Source organism: Canis lupus, chromosome 5 (genome assembly GCF_011100685.1).
Source record: "Canis lupus familiaris isolate Mischka breed German Shepherd chromosome 5, alternate assembly UU_Cfam_GSD_1.0, whole genome shotgun sequence".
Lineage (NCBI taxonomy): Eukaryota > Metazoa > Chordata > Mammalia > Carnivora > Canidae > Canis > Canis lupus.
Window position 1 is genome coordinate 30,434,505 of NC_049226.1, and position 15,554 is coordinate 30,450,058.

Genomic DNA, 15,554 nt, shown 5'->3' on the forward strand with positions numbered 1-15,554 from the left:
CCCCGTGGTGACGGGGGCGGGGGCGAGAGGGCGTCGCGCCGGTGACGTCACGCGTGCGCCACCGCCTTGGCCGTGGGTGGCGGGGCGGCCGCCTGTGGGCTGAATGCGGCGGCTCGGCGGCCGCGGACTCCTGCTGGGCCTGGCGGCGGCGGCGGCGGCGGCGGCGGCACGGTGGCTGGGCTGGTGGAGCGACCGCGCTGGGCTTCGCCTGTTCGTGCCCGAGGAGCTGGCCCGCTACCGCGGCGGCCCCGGGGCCCCGGGTCTCTACTTGGCGTTGCTTGGCCGCGTGTACGATGTGTCCCCCGGCCGGAGGCATTACGAGCCCGGGGCCCACTATAGCGGCTTCGCAGGTACTGGCGAGGCGTCCGTCTGTCCGTCCGTCCGCGCGCGCGCTCTTTCACTCACGCCCCCGCTCGTCCGTGCGTCCCTCGGCCCTTCTCCCGCAGGCCCCGGCTGGTGGGCGGCCGTCCCCCGCCCTCAGGACGACGGCCGTCCCCCGCGACGTGGGCCCGAGAAGCAGGCCCGGTCACCCGCCAGGTGTGTCCTTTCCACGCCCCCCGGCGGAGCGCGTGTGCGGGGTCCCTGGTCCGCGGCGGCCGTCCTACAGCTGGGGGGATGGGCCGACCGGCTTCGGGCCAGGACCCTCCCCCTCAGAGATGGGCTCACCAGCCCCAGGGGAAAGAGGAACAAGCCGACGGCGAGAGGAAAGAGGCGTTTTCTATTTGCCACGGCCGTAGCATTGGGAAGCTGCCCCTGGTACCTCAACACGAGTCCCCTCCCCTCCTTGTCTTTAGGGAGGGCTGCAGAAGCGGGAGGATTGACGGGGGGAGTGGGGGCGGTAGTTGCCGAGCTCCTCAGTCAGCCCAGCAAGGGAAGGAACCTGCCCGGAGCACTTGGCGATGCAGAAGCCGAGCTGGGACCGCAGTCAGGGTTCCTGGGTGCCCAGCCCGCCGCTCCCTGCTGTGGCTGCCGCGGCAGGATACACACGCTTCGACATAAAGCCTCTGACATAAAGTCTCTGGGTCGTTGTTGTTGGGCTCTGGCTTCAGCTGAGTTCCTCTGTGCCTGCTGTTGATTGAGCGTCCAGTCACTGACCACTGCTCTGCAGCGGCCTTGAGCCAGGGGCTGCGCACCCCCACGCACACAGCCTAGCAGGGGAAGCAGAGACGAGCACTCATTCAATATCAGTAGTATTGTCAATTAAGGTATAATCACGTGGTATAAAATCCTGACCTTTTTAAAGCATACAGTTCAGTAGTTTTTAACATTCAGAAAGCCCGCAAGCATCACCACTGGCTAACTCCAGGCATTTTTATCACCCCCAAAAGAAACCCCACATCTGTTAGGAGTCCTGTCACTCCCCAGTCCCTCCATCTCCAGCCGGTGGCAGCCACTGTTCACTTTCGCCTGAGGATTTGCCTATTTGGACTTTTCCTGGAAGCGGAATCATGCATGTGGCTGGCCTTTTGTGCCTGGTTTCTTTTACTTAGCACAGTGTTTTCAAAGTTCATCCAGACTCTATCTTCACGTATCAGTACCATGTTCCTCTTTGTGGAGTAGTAGTATTCCGTTGAGTGTGTATACTAGATTTTGTGTATTTAATCATTATTTGTCGGATGTCTGTGTTTCCGTATTTTGCCTGTTCCGAAAACACTATGAACACACACATGCATGTTTTTGTTTGGACATATGTTTTCTGTTCCCTAGGGTGAATGTCTGAGCATGAGATTGCTGAGTCATGTAGTTACTCTTGTGTTTTGCTTTTTGAGAAGCTGCCAGATTATTTTCTAAAGTGGGTGCACCCCTGGGGATGCCTGGGTGGCTCGTGGTTGAGTGTCTGCCTTTGGCTCACAGTGTGACCCCCAGGTCCCAGGATCAAGTCCCACAATGGGCTCCCCGCAGGGAGCCTGCCTCTCCCTCTGCCTGTGTCTCTGCCTCTGTCTGTCTCTCATGAATAAATAAATACAGTCTTTAAACAAATAAAGTGGCTGTACTCCACCATCAACGAAGAGTTCCAGTTTCTCCAGATTCTTGCCAAACTGGTCTTTTTCATCATAGTCATTTTAGCAGGTTTGATTTTTTGCATATCCCTAATAACTACTGATGTTGAGCATCTTCTCCTGTGCTCGTTGATCATTTGTATATCTTCTGTGAAGAAATGCCTGCTCAAATCCTTTGTCCCTTTTTTTAATTGAGTTGTCTTTTTATTATTGAGTTGTGAGAGTTCTTTGTATACTCTGGATACTAGACTCTCATCAGATCCATGATTCGCAAATTTTCCCCCCATGCCATAGGTTGTCTTCATTTTCTTAATAGTGTGCTTTAATGCACAAAATTTTTAAAATTTGATCAAGTCCAGTTTATTTTTTCATTTTACCTTGTGCTTTGGGTGTCCTAAGAAACCATCACCTAATCCAAGGGCATGAACGTTTACACCTATGTTTTCTTTTAAGACTTATACAGTTTGAGTTCATACACTCATGTCATTGATCTTTTTTGAGTTAATTTTATATGTGAGGTAGGGGTCCATTTTCATTGCTTTGCGTGTTGCTATCCACTTGTCCAAGCACCATTTGTTGAAAAGACTATTCTTTCCCCCTTTGAATTATTGAAACATGACTCACTGAAAATTGACCGTAAATCCATGGGGTTCATTCAGCCAATACTGGTCATCACTAAAAGATTAGGCACGACCAGATACTGAGGAACCAATACTGGGTTTGGTGTGTTCTCTGCCCCGATAAAACTTGCAAACTAGTAAAAAAGATAGACGTGAAGTAGGTCTTATGTCAACAATTAGTGAACTATTTTTGTGACGAGTGTTAAAGGCATACTTGTGTTACCAGAGGTCCTAAGCTCGTTGGGGAGGAGAGCGAAGGAGCAGAGGGACAAGGTGAAGTTGGTGGCCACTCTGTAGGGCCCTGAGAAGCATGTTAAGGAAATCTGGACAGTATTCTAGCACAAAGGGAAGGCACTGAAGATTTTTAAGCAAGAGAATGACATCAATTAATGTTTAAAATACCAGTCTATGTTTTATGGAAAGAATTTAGGTAGAGCTGCTGGGGGTTTACTGTAGTGGTTAGGATGAGAGACAATGGCAGCCTGGGCCTGCTTTGTGGCAGATGGAGAAAGGCAGACAGATGGGAAGACGGAGGAGGAAATGGGAGGACTTGGTTGAGCAGCTGGTTGCTACTTGGTGAGCTAGGAAGTACTAGGTTAGATGCAGGTGTCCTAGGGCAGGGGTGCTGATTTGTGTCCTGTGGACCTTTTGACCTTGTGATATTTGTAAAACATCTAAGTGATGTTGAGTCGACAACTGGATATACGGGTCTGGAGTTTGGGTTGAGGGTGCAGATAGAGCAGAGGGGGTGGGCACGAATAGTGCCTGAGGGCTGGTGGAAAATAAACTGGCAACGGAGGGGGGAAGGCCAGGAACATGGTGTCGGGGAGCTACAGGGCACAGAATGCCACACCCTGTGTCCCAGGTCCAGGAGCATGTGTCAGGAGATGGGGGAAGGGGTTTCCAGATGTTTGTCAGACCACAGGTTCTTGAGTCAGTGCAGCGCCGGAGGGGCACAAGTTAATCTCCTTGGACCTCTGTCTCCTGCAGGCCGAGATGCGTCCCGGGCATTTGTGACTGGGGACTACTCTGAAGCAGGCCTGGTGGACGATGTGTCTGATTTGTCATTTTCGGAGGTGCTGACACTTCAGAATTGGCTTTCATTCTATGAGAAGAATTATGAATTGGTTGGTAGGTATTCCACAGGTCTCTTCCATAGATTCCATTCGGTTGTCTTGCAGGTTTTTTAAAGGGTTAGAGTTCTTTGGGGATTGGACTCAGTGTTAAAAATCTGTAAAGTACCCATGGAGTGTTTCCGTCACGCTCGGGCTGGGCCTTGTCTCCCTCACTCTTCATCTTGGGAGAAGATTGCCCAGGTGTTGGGCTTCCACACCCAATCAGGTGGGCTTGAGGCTGAGGTGTGTGGGGGGGGGCCCTTTAAGGAGACAAACAGTAGTTGGCATCCATCCTGAGGGAGCCATCTCCCAGGGGGAAGTCCGTGAATCAGACATGTGGAAAAGTGGGTTGTGCAGGGCACGGCACTTGGTACTTCCTGGTGACACAGGAGGGAATCACCTTTTACACAGAAAGACGCTAATGGTGTCCTAAGGAAATGTTAGACTCTAAACGCTGAAGTGCTCTGTAAACACAGAATCGGGGTGGTTGGGGCCTGTGCTGTCTCCTGGACATGGCTGGCTTCCTGGGGAACACTGGTGCCTCTCACCCCCGGAACAGGTCTCACTTGGAAGCGTTCTCTCTCTGCCCCTAATGCCCCCGACTGTCGGCTCCATCTTGACCACTTGGGTTGCCTTCTCTGGGAACCTTGGCATGCGTATGAACCCCTTTGCTCCCCTCACATCCAATTGACCAGGGCTTTTTTCATAACATCTGAAGCTCTCTCTGTGTCCAGCGCCCAATGCACACCTTGGCTCCTGTACTTCCAGCCTGTGCAACCCCTCCTTGGTTTTCATCTGGTCTGTCCGGGGTCATTCCTGACAACACAATCGTGTCTGCGACTGGAGCGGCCAAGGGGTCTCTGCAGGGTGTTGGTTGAAATATTACCAGATTAATAAGGAAAAGAAATCCTTACATGAAAGAATAAGAATGGAGCCCTGAGAGTGGGCAGGGGGTGCCAGAGCACACACATCCTCCTGACCACTGGGGAACACACTGAGGTGTCTGCGGGGACGCGTGAGCCAGCCTTGGTTGGACAGTGTTGGTGTGTGCACATCAGGGTTGCAGAGGCCTATAGTCAGCAACACTGCAGACAGATTTTATAGTCGCATGTACTTGAATTCCCACGACGGGTAAGTCACAGCTCTGGTGGTGATGGGGGACACGAGCGGGGATGCATCAGGTGCAATTCCTGCCCTCTGCAAGCTCATTCTCCAGGGGCTGGGCTGTGTCACTTTCTGGGCTTGTTGGGCACCAGAAGGGCCACACTGGGGAGGAAGGCTTATTACAGGTACACACAGAAGTGAAGACGGGAAGCCATCTCAGCAGCCAATGGCCAAGGCTCCAGTGAATGAGAGGCCTTCTCTTTGTGCTGGTGGGGACCTGCGTTCTCTGTTGTCTCCTACTCCTGCCCTCTCTCTGGGTCTCATGTGCAGAGCCCACACGACAGGCTTGTCACAACGCACACGGAGACACGTAGGAGGAAGTGTTCTGCAAGACTGGCTCAGAGGCCGCAGGCCTGGGACTAGCAGCCTGATCCCTTCATTTAGTCTAATGAGCATGTAAAACAGATGCTCTGTCCTCAGCTGTTCTGGGTGCCAGGGCCTCACCGGTGGGGCAGAAAGACCATCAGCAATAAACTGACCACATGCTGTGGGGCATGTGTGCACATAGATGGGGGTGGGTGTCACCACAGGGCAAGTGCTGGGGTGGCCTGGAGAGGACAATAGGTAAGCCAGTTGGGCTGAGGGGATGGTATCAGCGTGGGACACGGGTGGCAGATAGGAAGGAAGGAATGCTGCGGAAGGATGCGAAGAAGCAAAGCGGTCAGATGGTGAGTCTTGGAGGCCTTGACAGGAAGTCTTTTATCCATAAGCTTTCAGAGGCTGCGGGAGGTTAGAGCAGGCGCGGAGGTGATACCCGGTGGCTTGTGTCTTCCAAAAGTCGCTCAGCTGCTTTGTGCAGAAAGAATAGTAGGGAGGCTAGGTTGTTGGGAGGCCGCAGCCGCAGGCCCGAGTTGGGTTAGGGCTGGAGTGGCAGAAAATAGAAAAGATGGGCAGAACCGTGGTGTCTTCAGAGACGGGACTGGCGACATTTGCTGTTGGGTGATACACACACACAGGGAAGCATATGTTATGTGTAACGGAAGTGGTGGCTCCTAATCCCCATCACAAAAGTGACACAAACAGAATTGGAAAGTCTGGAGGGCCCAAGTCCTGAACACACGGGACTCAACTGTCCCTGGTGTCCAGGCAGGGCTCAGGCTCATGGTTGCATGGCTGCTGGCTCCTGTCGCCCAGCCCCTGGAGGACATGCCACTCCGGGACCGCTTGCTGGCAGTGCTAGAAGAATTAAAAGTTTGTCGTCAGTCCCTGCACGGAAGGATGGAGCAAGAAGACAGCGGTGGGAGGAGCGAGCTCTGGTCCCAGAGGCCCCCAACTATTCCCCTCCCCGTCTCTCCCCTTGGGCGCCCTGAGGACTTGCAGGATGTGGGTCAAGTGCACCTGTAGTGCCTGACCTTGAGTAAATGCTCCATAAGTTACTTCCTTGTAGTTATACAAGACAAAATCATTTAACTTGGGGAAGAATTGAACCACAGAAACGTTACCAGATACGCCAGTTCTTGGTACGTTCATGGAACATTCCTGGTGCCTCGGGCGCATGGGGCAGCTCTGCTCTTTGGGAAGGCCCGTGGGCTCCACACTGGAGGCCTCCACAGCCAGAGCTGGGCGGCTGCCTCAGGAGTCTTCAGGTGTACCCGGGGGCGGCACCCTGGGAACCTGGACCTCACCACAGAGGTCTGTAAGTCCCCTGCCCCGGGACCCTGACGGCTCTCCTGTCACCACAGGCAGGGTGATAGGAAGGTTCTATGGAGAGGACGGCCTCCCGACCCCAACCCTGACCCGGGTGGAAGCCGTGATGGCCCGGGGCGCAGAGGCAGGCCAGCGGGCGCTGCAGGAGAAGCAAAAGTTCCCCCCGTGCAACGCGGAGTGGAGCTCGGGCAGGGGCAGCCGGCTCTGGTGCTCCACGGAGAGGTAAACAGGCTCCCCTCGTCCCGGGTCACAGTTGGGGCAGCTGCGTGCTCTGGTAGCCCCGGGTTCAAGTCCCGGGCCGGATCTGGTGGGTGGTGTCTGCTTGAACTCCCGGGAGGCCTGGCCTGGGGATGAGATGTGGCAGGACACCCTGCGACGCCGGCTCAGAGGTCCACACGCTTGAGGCTCCTGGGAAGAACCGGCTGGTCCCAGGAGCCTTTCCCATAGAAACCAAGAGAGGTGAACCCAGTTGGGTGGACGCCCAGGGATGATCCTAGGGTGCTTGGGGGATGCTGGGCCCCCACACCCACCCAGACCCAGCTCCCCCGAGAACAGGAAGACTCCTTCCTGAGCGCGAAACAGGGGTGATCCACCTTCCTCTGTGTCCCCGTCGCTCTCTTTGAGGTGGATCTCGTGCGAGGAGAGAGCCAGGGCTCAAAGCCGTCCACCTCTGTGTCCATGTCTCCTCCACCTCAATTCTGGGCATGGGGCAGGAAGAGACGGGGCTTCTCCAGGGTGACCAGGTCTTCAGAAGGAGGGGCCCCAGGAGCCAGGACCCGGCCCATGATGCTGCCCACTCTGGCTTCACAGCTTCCCCGACCCCAATGGGGCCTGAGATCAGAGAGGGCCTGGGTGTGGACGGAAGGGGGGCAAAGGTTCCCACCCCTGCAGCTGTGCTGGTATCTGGGGGGCAGAGCTGCTCCGACAGGCAGGGGACACCCATGGGCACCGGTCTACAGGCACTCTGCCCCTCGGTGGGAGGAGGGACAGGACAGTCCTTCCCCTGGGTGGGAGGACTGACGCGGATGCCCCGCCCCTCGGTGGGAGGAAGGACGTGGACACCCTGCCCCCTCGCTGGGAGGCCCCTCTGCCTGGGGACAGAGGTTGCTCTGGCAGTGTTAGGAGGGAGACCCATCCTCCGCCTCTGGAGCTCAGGGACAGCGAGGACGGGCCCTGACGAGGGGCAGGACCGCCTGCAGCTGTGCTCTGTGCCGGGGCCTCACGGGTGACCACTGCCTCGCTTGAGCGCCCGCACCTTAGGGCCTCCAACCCTAAGATGAAGACCCAGCTGGGCAGCACTCCTGTGGAGCTCACGGGGAGCCCAGGGAGTGGGTGGCGGGCTCCACCCTCGCGGGGGGGCTGGAAGGATCAGGGAAGCAATGCTGCAGACCGGAGCCTGGGGAAGCCAGGCGGCCTCCCCGCGGCCTTCCCCCGACTCAGTTCCCGTTGGTAAGAAGCCCTCTCCTCTGTCCCCAGCGGAGGCGTGAGCAGAGATTGGGTCGGTGTTCCCAGGAAGCTGTACAGGCCAGGTGCCAAGGAGCCGCACTGTGTGTGCGTAAGAACAACTGGACCTCCGAGTGACCAGGCGCCGGGCCTCACTGCACACGCAAATCGTGGGGACCTGGACAACCCTGGCCTGGGGGAGTATGCAGGCTGCCCACCCCTGGCCGTCGCATGCTCCTTCCCGCTGTGAGCCGGTGTCCTGGGGGTGATCCCTCCCAGAGAGCCCAGCCTGAGCCCCTAGTCCTGTTGGTGCCCCTGTACCCGGACCCGCTCATGTCTGACCCTGTAGACCCATGGGACTGACTCCCGGGTATCAGGCTTGGGCTCCAACCACGTCTTTCCCACAGGCAGGTGGTGGGCCAGCCCGCCCCCCCATACCTCCCAGGCCGGTGGAGGCCCTGGAGGCACCAGCAAACCCATCCCCTTTCAGCTCAGACTGAGGCAGACACGTCGACCTAAGTTAACCGCGTCCGGGTCCCCCCTCCAGGTTCTGAACGCTTGCAACCCTGACATCCAGCACCTTCCTGACAACTGAGTCCTGCCTGAGCCGGACCCAGGCCCGTACCATGAGCGCAGATGGTAAAACATGGAAGCTTCTGCTTACGGAGGCAGCCAGTGTAGATGCCTCTGAACAAAGCAGCAGTTGGAAGCGAGGCTGTTTCGTTTGCAAACACGCAGAATGAAGTGCGGGAGTGTCTGTGTCTGATGAAGCGGTGGTTCTGGTGCTGCAACACCTCTGCGGGGGTGTGTCCAGAGGGCCCCCCCCCCCCCCCGATGAAAACTCCCGGAGCACTACACACAAACACACTTTCTCGCTCTCTCCCCCCTCAGCCTAGTTCCCTGTGCCCCCACACCTGTCCCCTGGAGCACCTCCTGGGCACCTGGACTGCACGTTGCACGTCTCCCTGCGAGGTCCCCACGGCCAGGGCTCCTCACCCACCCCACCTCAGGCCCCCAGTTTTCCCCACCCATTCCCACAGCCACTTTAGAGATGTCTCGCTTGTCCCAACCCCCCCACCACAGCCACCAAGCCCTGCACGCTGCTGTGCACAGTCACCCAGGATGACCAGGTCACGGGATCTGTGACGTCTCGTGTCCATGCACCAGTGTGAATGCTTTTGCCCCCCAGCTGCTGGAGCCGTCCAGCCCCCTCCCTGCTGCCCCCATGCCTGCCCCCAGGGCCTCCTCCAGGCTGTCCCTGCCTGCACCAACCCAGAAATCCCGGGCACCTCTCCCTGAGCAGGGGCCAAGGGCTCCCCAACCGGGGGCAAGTGCGTGGACTTGGCTCTTAGCTGGCAGGTGAGGAGCCCAGGCCTCGGCGGCAGGGCTGAGCCTTGGGTACCAGGCTCCTCCCCATCCGGCTCCCCTGCGCCCCTCCCCGGCTCTACACACCATGCCAGGGGTAGATAGGAGCCCCAGGTATCCCTCTGTGGTCACATGGGGAACGGTGGAAGGAGGGCAGTACAGGCGAGGCCGACCCACAGGTCACAGAGGGGACGGTGTGGGGCCAGGTGCAGACGTCAGGCTCTGCCCAGACTGAAAACAGGAAGGACACCCTGCTGTCTCCCGGCCAAGCGTCCCCTGGGCACGCACTTCCTCGTCAACACCTGCCTCATACCTTGGCAAGAGGAGCTGACAGAGCCGGGGAGGCCCCCCAGGACGGACATAGGATTTGCTGAGATAGAACCAGTGTTGGGCGTGGCCGCCTCAACAGCATCCAAAAGGGGCACCCGAACAAGCTGCAGCCCACCCCCACCCCAGTGTGGAGAGCCTGCAGCCAGAGGGAGCCCCCCGGACCGCAGCCACACCCCTGCTTGTTTGGCTCTTGGACAGCTGTTGTGAAGGACCCCACGCACGGGGTGCGGCTGCATCCAGAAATCCAGAGTCCCCTCAAGGATGCCCCCCCCATGACCGCAGACCTGGCTCCCGTCAGCCCTCATTGGAGGGGCCTCGCTATGTATTGCACACACCCCGTCTTTCCTGAGAGGAGGTCACAGTGAGCGGGCGTTACAGGCACAGCATATACTGGCAGGTGAAGCCTTCGGGAATTCAAACGGAGGGCGGGCGATTACAGAAAGGGACTCACATGTCAGGAGTTAAAAATCTGTTTTTAATGTGTCTTGGTGCTTCTGCGTTAAAAAGTAACTACAAAGGTCTTATTAAAGTTTCCACTTTAAGTGCACAATGTTACCTCATTGTATCATAAGGAGTTGTTACAGAAAATGGAGAAATACATTCCAGACATGGACTCCCCATGTCCTGGGCCCACCCACGAGGCCGCTGCCCATCCTGCGGGCCCAGGGGTAGTCCTAGTTGTGGCCTCCAAGTCCTGCCTCACCACCGCCCTCCCCCACTCACAAAGCTGTCACGGGGACAGCCAGCGGCACACCTCAGCCAAAACAGGATGTGTTTTGATGTCCAGGGGCCACCTGGAGACTCGTCACTACAGAAAAGCAATGCTGTCGTGTGTGACAGGTGAGCATGTCACTTAGCCACAAAGGGAACTGCGCAAGCGGGGATGGTTCCTCCGAAGAGTCCTTAAGGCATCTCTGCCGGCTCCCAGGGCTTCAGTGTTGTTTGTATCCCATCAAGCGCTACTCACTGGCTCCTCCTGAGTTCCCGCATTAAACTACACTGAGCCTGTGGCTTCCTGCGCCTCCTCTCCACCGCTGGGGTGCCTCAGGTTAGGGCCGGGGCTTGTCCTGAGGCAGCCATCCCAGTTCCAGACAGACGCTCGTGTCAGGAGCTCCTTCAGCAGCTGTCGTGACCGCATCACACTCGGCTGTGCGCGCTCCTGTCCAGGGGTCAGGGTGCCCGGAGGTCTAAGCACTGCATGGTCCTCCAGGCCTCCCTGCACTTCAGCCCGCAGACAAGGTCAGCTCAGGATAAGGTCAGTGGGATAGGCGGGGGGCAGAGGGCTCCACGCGGGGGCGGCCACAGTGACCTGGGGCTGAGGTAGACGGTAAGTGGCACGGGGACCCCACTCTGGAGAGTGGGTGGCAAGCAAGCTATGCGGTCCAGTCTGGCCTGGACCACGTGGCGGCTGGATGGGCGGCGCACAGGCAGCAAACGCCCCGTGCAACGCTCCGTCTGACACATTGCTCAACGAGACAGCACTAAAAATCAGAACTAAAAAGTCCTAGTGTAGGCACTTAAGTTGGGTGGGAATTCCCGCATTAGAGGATCGAAGCAGGGGTGGTCAGCCACCTGACATGCACGGGTGTGTGGAAGAGGCCACAGGAGCGCGCTGTGCAGTCAGCCTGGCGATGAGCAGGAGGCAGTGAGCACAGACTTGGCGTCAGCGGCATTCTTCCCACTGGACTCACAACTGGCAACTTTGAATCAAACTGAGATTCTGCTCCTTGGACTCAAGCTACGATTCACCTGTCTCAAGAACAGCGGCAGTTCTCTAGTGTCAGGTCCCAGCAGGGCAGTGATGGGGGCCACGGCGATGGCCACAGAACCTGCTGCATGCACGTATGCAGACACACCTGACGCTGGCACAGAACTCACATAAGGCGCTCCCCGCCCCGCGGCTACTCGGCTCCACAGCCGCCTGGACTCTGAGGAAACAGAAGCTGGACTCGACTATCAGAAGCAGGACCATAGACGTGAAGGGCAGGGAGGCATGACTGTTACTTAACAACGGTAACGGCAAGGTGGACAGCACAATCAGCCTCGTCCCCGACTGACCCGCCATCCTCTGCTCTCCACCACAAACGTGACAAGAGCAAGTACAAAAGTACTGGCTGCCTTGAACCTCATCTGGAACATAATGACTGTCCTTTCCAACTGAAGAAGAGCCCGACTACCTCCCTGTGGCCCTGCTCGGCACCAGAGGCCTTGCCTGGGCAACCGCCAAGACTGGTCATTTCTCTATAAAAATTCTATAGAAACATATCACAGATTTAGGGGACGGGAACAGTTCTAATTTTTCTTTTAAACACTGTGCACAAGTTCATATTAACATAGAAAGCATATATATCTCATAGATCACAGAAATATTAAAAAGTAGCACTCTGGTTTATCAGCTCATCTTACACACATTTAAGCAGCAGGATTATAAATCTACGGCAACAGAGGGGACACACCGCTACCCAGAAAAAAAAAAACCTAAAAACAGGCTGTTGCACAAAAATATTGAGTCCCTTGACAGATACCCACACCGATTAATGCAAAACAATGAATGTAGTGGTTGTTAAAGGTTTGCATGGTTGACTTTGTTAGGCTCTGAGAACACACGTCAACGCAAATGCTCGTCTCAGAGTTCTTTCCTTAAAGCAGTGGTACGAGTTTCTCTGTAATGTACACTTGTAAAAAACTGGCCAAACCTTCGGAAGAGGTTTGGTGCCACAGGGTGAGCATACGCAGTAGCAGTGACGAAGGCCCAGGAAGCTCTGCAGCCACATTCCGCCATGAGCCTGCGTGTTCCAGGCAGGCTGCGCACGACTGGGGGGACCTGCACCTGCCAGCCTGAGGCCGGGCGACGCCATCCCCGCTGTGGGGCCCAGGTCACCCTCTTGGTCACAGGGACGCCTGCAGGACGGTTTCCCACAGACTCTGTGTGCACTAAGGTCGGATCAGCGCTGATCGTTAGTCCCTAATGCGTGGATGTGCAAGGCTATTTCTGAACATGGATTTGTAAATTGTAATCACCCACAACGCGGCTACATAAAAAGTGCAGCGCGATCAAAGTGCATCCCGGCCAGCACACCTCGTGACCAAGGCCTCAGCGGACAGGACACGACCAGACGAGAGAACGAGACCACGCTCCCAACACCCAAGAGCGTGAGTACTGGTAAAGCTTTCGGTTGTTAAGGCCACGATTTTTCAGCTCTCATCTTTGAACCCTGTTTAGAAAGATTTCACCGTTTTTAAAGGGATAACTCACTAAAAATATCAGCTTAGGTTTAAAAAAAAGACTTCGGGTAAGAGGATCCTGTATTGTTTATGAAAACACTGTGCACGCAAGTCCAGAGCCACTTACCCTAGAGTGACGGCAGCTCTTACCCTGTGGGGGCCCTGCCAGCCCACTGTCCATGCAGGAGGTGCAGGGGTGCTCCACATGGACACTAAGCTACTGGGAGGGAATGGTTTTCCGAGTGTCTTCGTATGTTCCAAACAGAATGGGGTACAATTCCTGTGACAGGTGCCACTGGGGCCACTCGGCCTGGTCCTCGGCGTCATCCAGTGACCTCGATCACGGACACATGGACAACCCAACAGAATCCTCGAAATGGGGTCGATGACAGCTGGGTCCTTCATTGTGCAGTCTGTTCTGCAGGAAGACCAGAAGGCCAGGCCCTGCTCTGGGTGGTCAGGCTGGTGAGCAGAGCAGCTGCCAGGGAGGTGAGCGGGTATGGCCTGGGGTCTCCCTAGGAGACACCCCCCAGAGTCAGGACATCAAAGCAAATGTTGCAGACGCGCACAGGCTTGTTGAGATCAAACTTTATGATAGGAATCTCCTTGGTTGAGCATTTATGGCACAGGAGGCGTCCACAGTGGCGGCTGTGGAAATAAGCAGGGGGCGTGAGGAAGGGGCCAGAGAAGCGTGGCTGGTGGTGCCCACCCCCCACCAGCACCACACACCCTAGGGAGTCCATGCAAACACGGCCCTAGCCCATGGGGACCATACATGCTGGCGGACGAGCCTCTTTAAGGTCAAGGGCGGCTCAGCCGCAGCCAGAGAACAGGTTCTCCCGCCCACTCCCCCACCCTACTCCTGCCCTTCTCCAGGTGCACCCCCCCAGCGCCCCCATCCCTGCTCAGGGCCTGGCTTCCTGGCGTCAGGGTGTAAGGCAGAAGCGGGGACATGGGCAGAAGAGCTGTTGCCCCGTGGCCACAACCTCGCAGGCTTACCAGTGATGTTTGCGAGTTGTGACTCCAAACTTGGCGGCGCACTCGTAGCAGGTAGACCCGTCGCACCACGGAGGCTCCTTGGACAGCATATCTGCAAGGACCCACCCCTGTCAGAGCCATGGAGCCAATGGAGGGATGGCTTCTCAGTGACCCAGGGGTGAAGGAGTAAGGCGCTCTGGATGGTCGGGGGAGTGCCCTGGGGCAGCACTTGCAGGTGGCCTGGGGCAGAAGGGGCCAGGCCCCAGGTGGTGAGACAGCGTGGCATGGGCGGGGGGGGGGGGGGGGGGGGGGGGGGGGGGCACAGTGGGCAAGCCAGCGAAGGAGGGGCAGATCTGTGAGCCCTGGTGGCTGTACGGAGTGGGCAAAGCTGGCTGGGTGGTGGTGGCGCGGGCACCAGAGGAGGTGGCAGGAGAGGCAGAGTGAGGGGGCAAGGCCTGGTGTGAGCTGTGGAAGCTGCGACCAGAGCTCACAGGGAAGGCACAGCATGAGGAGTCAGCGCCTGGCACCTTCAGCAGGGTGGCAGCTCCCAGGGTTCCTGGCAGTCGGTGAGCTCAAGCCTCTGCCCCTCACCGCAAAGAGGCAGGGCAGGGGTGAGTGGGGGCTGGAGGAGGCGGTGGCCCGTGTCAGCGAGGGGACAAGGGGTATGTAGAGAAGCTGCCGGGGCCATGCAAGGGAGTCCTGCCCACAGGATGGGGTCGGGGAGCGCAGGACTGCTGGGACCCTCACGGAGATCCACACGGCATTTGGGTTCAGAGGTCACCAGAACAGGGTCTGCGTCCACCCTGCAGGGGCAGGAAAGGGCCACTCACCTAACAATCTAAACAGAAGCTGCTTGGTGGCCACCTGGTAGTTGAAAATGTTGACTCCTTGGTTATTGTTGACCCCGAGGCGAGCCCCAGCGCGGACGACGGCGCGGCACAAGTTGGCGTTCCCTTTCATGTAGGCCAATAGCAGCACTGGAAAACAGACCCACAGGCCGGGCTCCTTCTAGTCTGGCCCAGCCTAGTGGCAGGGCACAGAGCGCAGTCCCCACAGACACCCTGGGGAGGCCTCTAGGGGATGCAGCCTTGTCTGGTCACAGAGCTGCCCTGGAGCCCGCCAGGCATGCAGCTCCGGACAAGTAAGCAAAGCCCCACCAAGGGACATGTGGTCTCAGCTGCCCACTGCTGCCATGGCCCCACCCAGCCCCGTCACGCACCTGCCCCACACCCTTCATTGACATTTTCACCTAATTCTCTACACGGTACAATCCAACGGGAGAAGCCCAGAGAGGCTACAATGACCCACATCACCACCCAGAACAGGACCGAGCCAGTCCTGGGAACCAGGCCTATGTCACTGGGAGCCCAGACATGAAGTGCCTGCCTGCCCATTTCCCGGGTCCTGGACAGTGGCACCGGCTGCGGGGTGTGTGGGTCCCTCAGCCTCAGGCCCATCACCGCCGGCCTCATAGGACAGAGGCCAAGAGCTGATGAGAAAATATTTGGTCCCATGCTAAGGTTTGGGACACCCCTTGGTGACACTTCTGCTGAAGGCCAACGATGTCAGTGTGGTGGGATGGAGGGTGAATGGGAACATGGCAGAAGTGAGGCTCGGCAAGGAGGATCTGGGTTCCAGCTGTTTCCCTATTTGGAAAATGGGGACAC

At 57.4% G+C, this 15,554-nt stretch overlaps 2 protein-coding genes across 10 annotated transcripts in view; one reads left to right on the plus strand and one right to left on the minus strand.

Moving 5' to 3' along the window:
- The first annotated feature begins 88 nt into the window (after window positions 1-88).
- CYB5D2 (cytochrome b5 domain containing 2) lies at window positions 89-10,234 on the plus strand. The gene is made up of 4 exons (XM_038536396.1): window positions 89-350; window positions 3,611-3,751; window positions 6,582-6,768; window positions 8,023-10,234. The coding sequence occupies exons 1-4, from the start codon at window positions 104-106 to the stop codon at window positions 8,237-8,239; spliced, it is 792 nt and encodes a 263-aa protein (XP_038392324.1). The 5' UTR covers window positions 89-103; the 3' UTR covers window positions 8,240-10,234.
- The window catches only part of ANKFY1 (ankyrin repeat and FYVE domain containing 1), an 82,312-nt gene continuing 76,896 nt past the window's right edge, over window positions 10,139-15,554 (minus strand). For all 9 annotated transcript variants that reach the window (XM_038536387.1, XM_038536389.1, XM_038536390.1 and 6 more), the window contains 3 exons: window positions 14,718-14,864; window positions 13,909-13,999; window positions 10,139-13,557 (listed from right to left, as the gene is read on the minus strand). In XM_038536387.1, coding sequence (XP_038392315.1) covers window positions 13,425-13,557; window positions 13,909-13,999; window positions 14,718-14,864 — 371 coding nt within the window. In that variant the 3' untranslated portion in view covers window positions 10,139-13,424. The remainder of the gene's footprint in view (window positions 13,558-13,908; window positions 14,000-14,717; window positions 14,865-15,554) is intronic.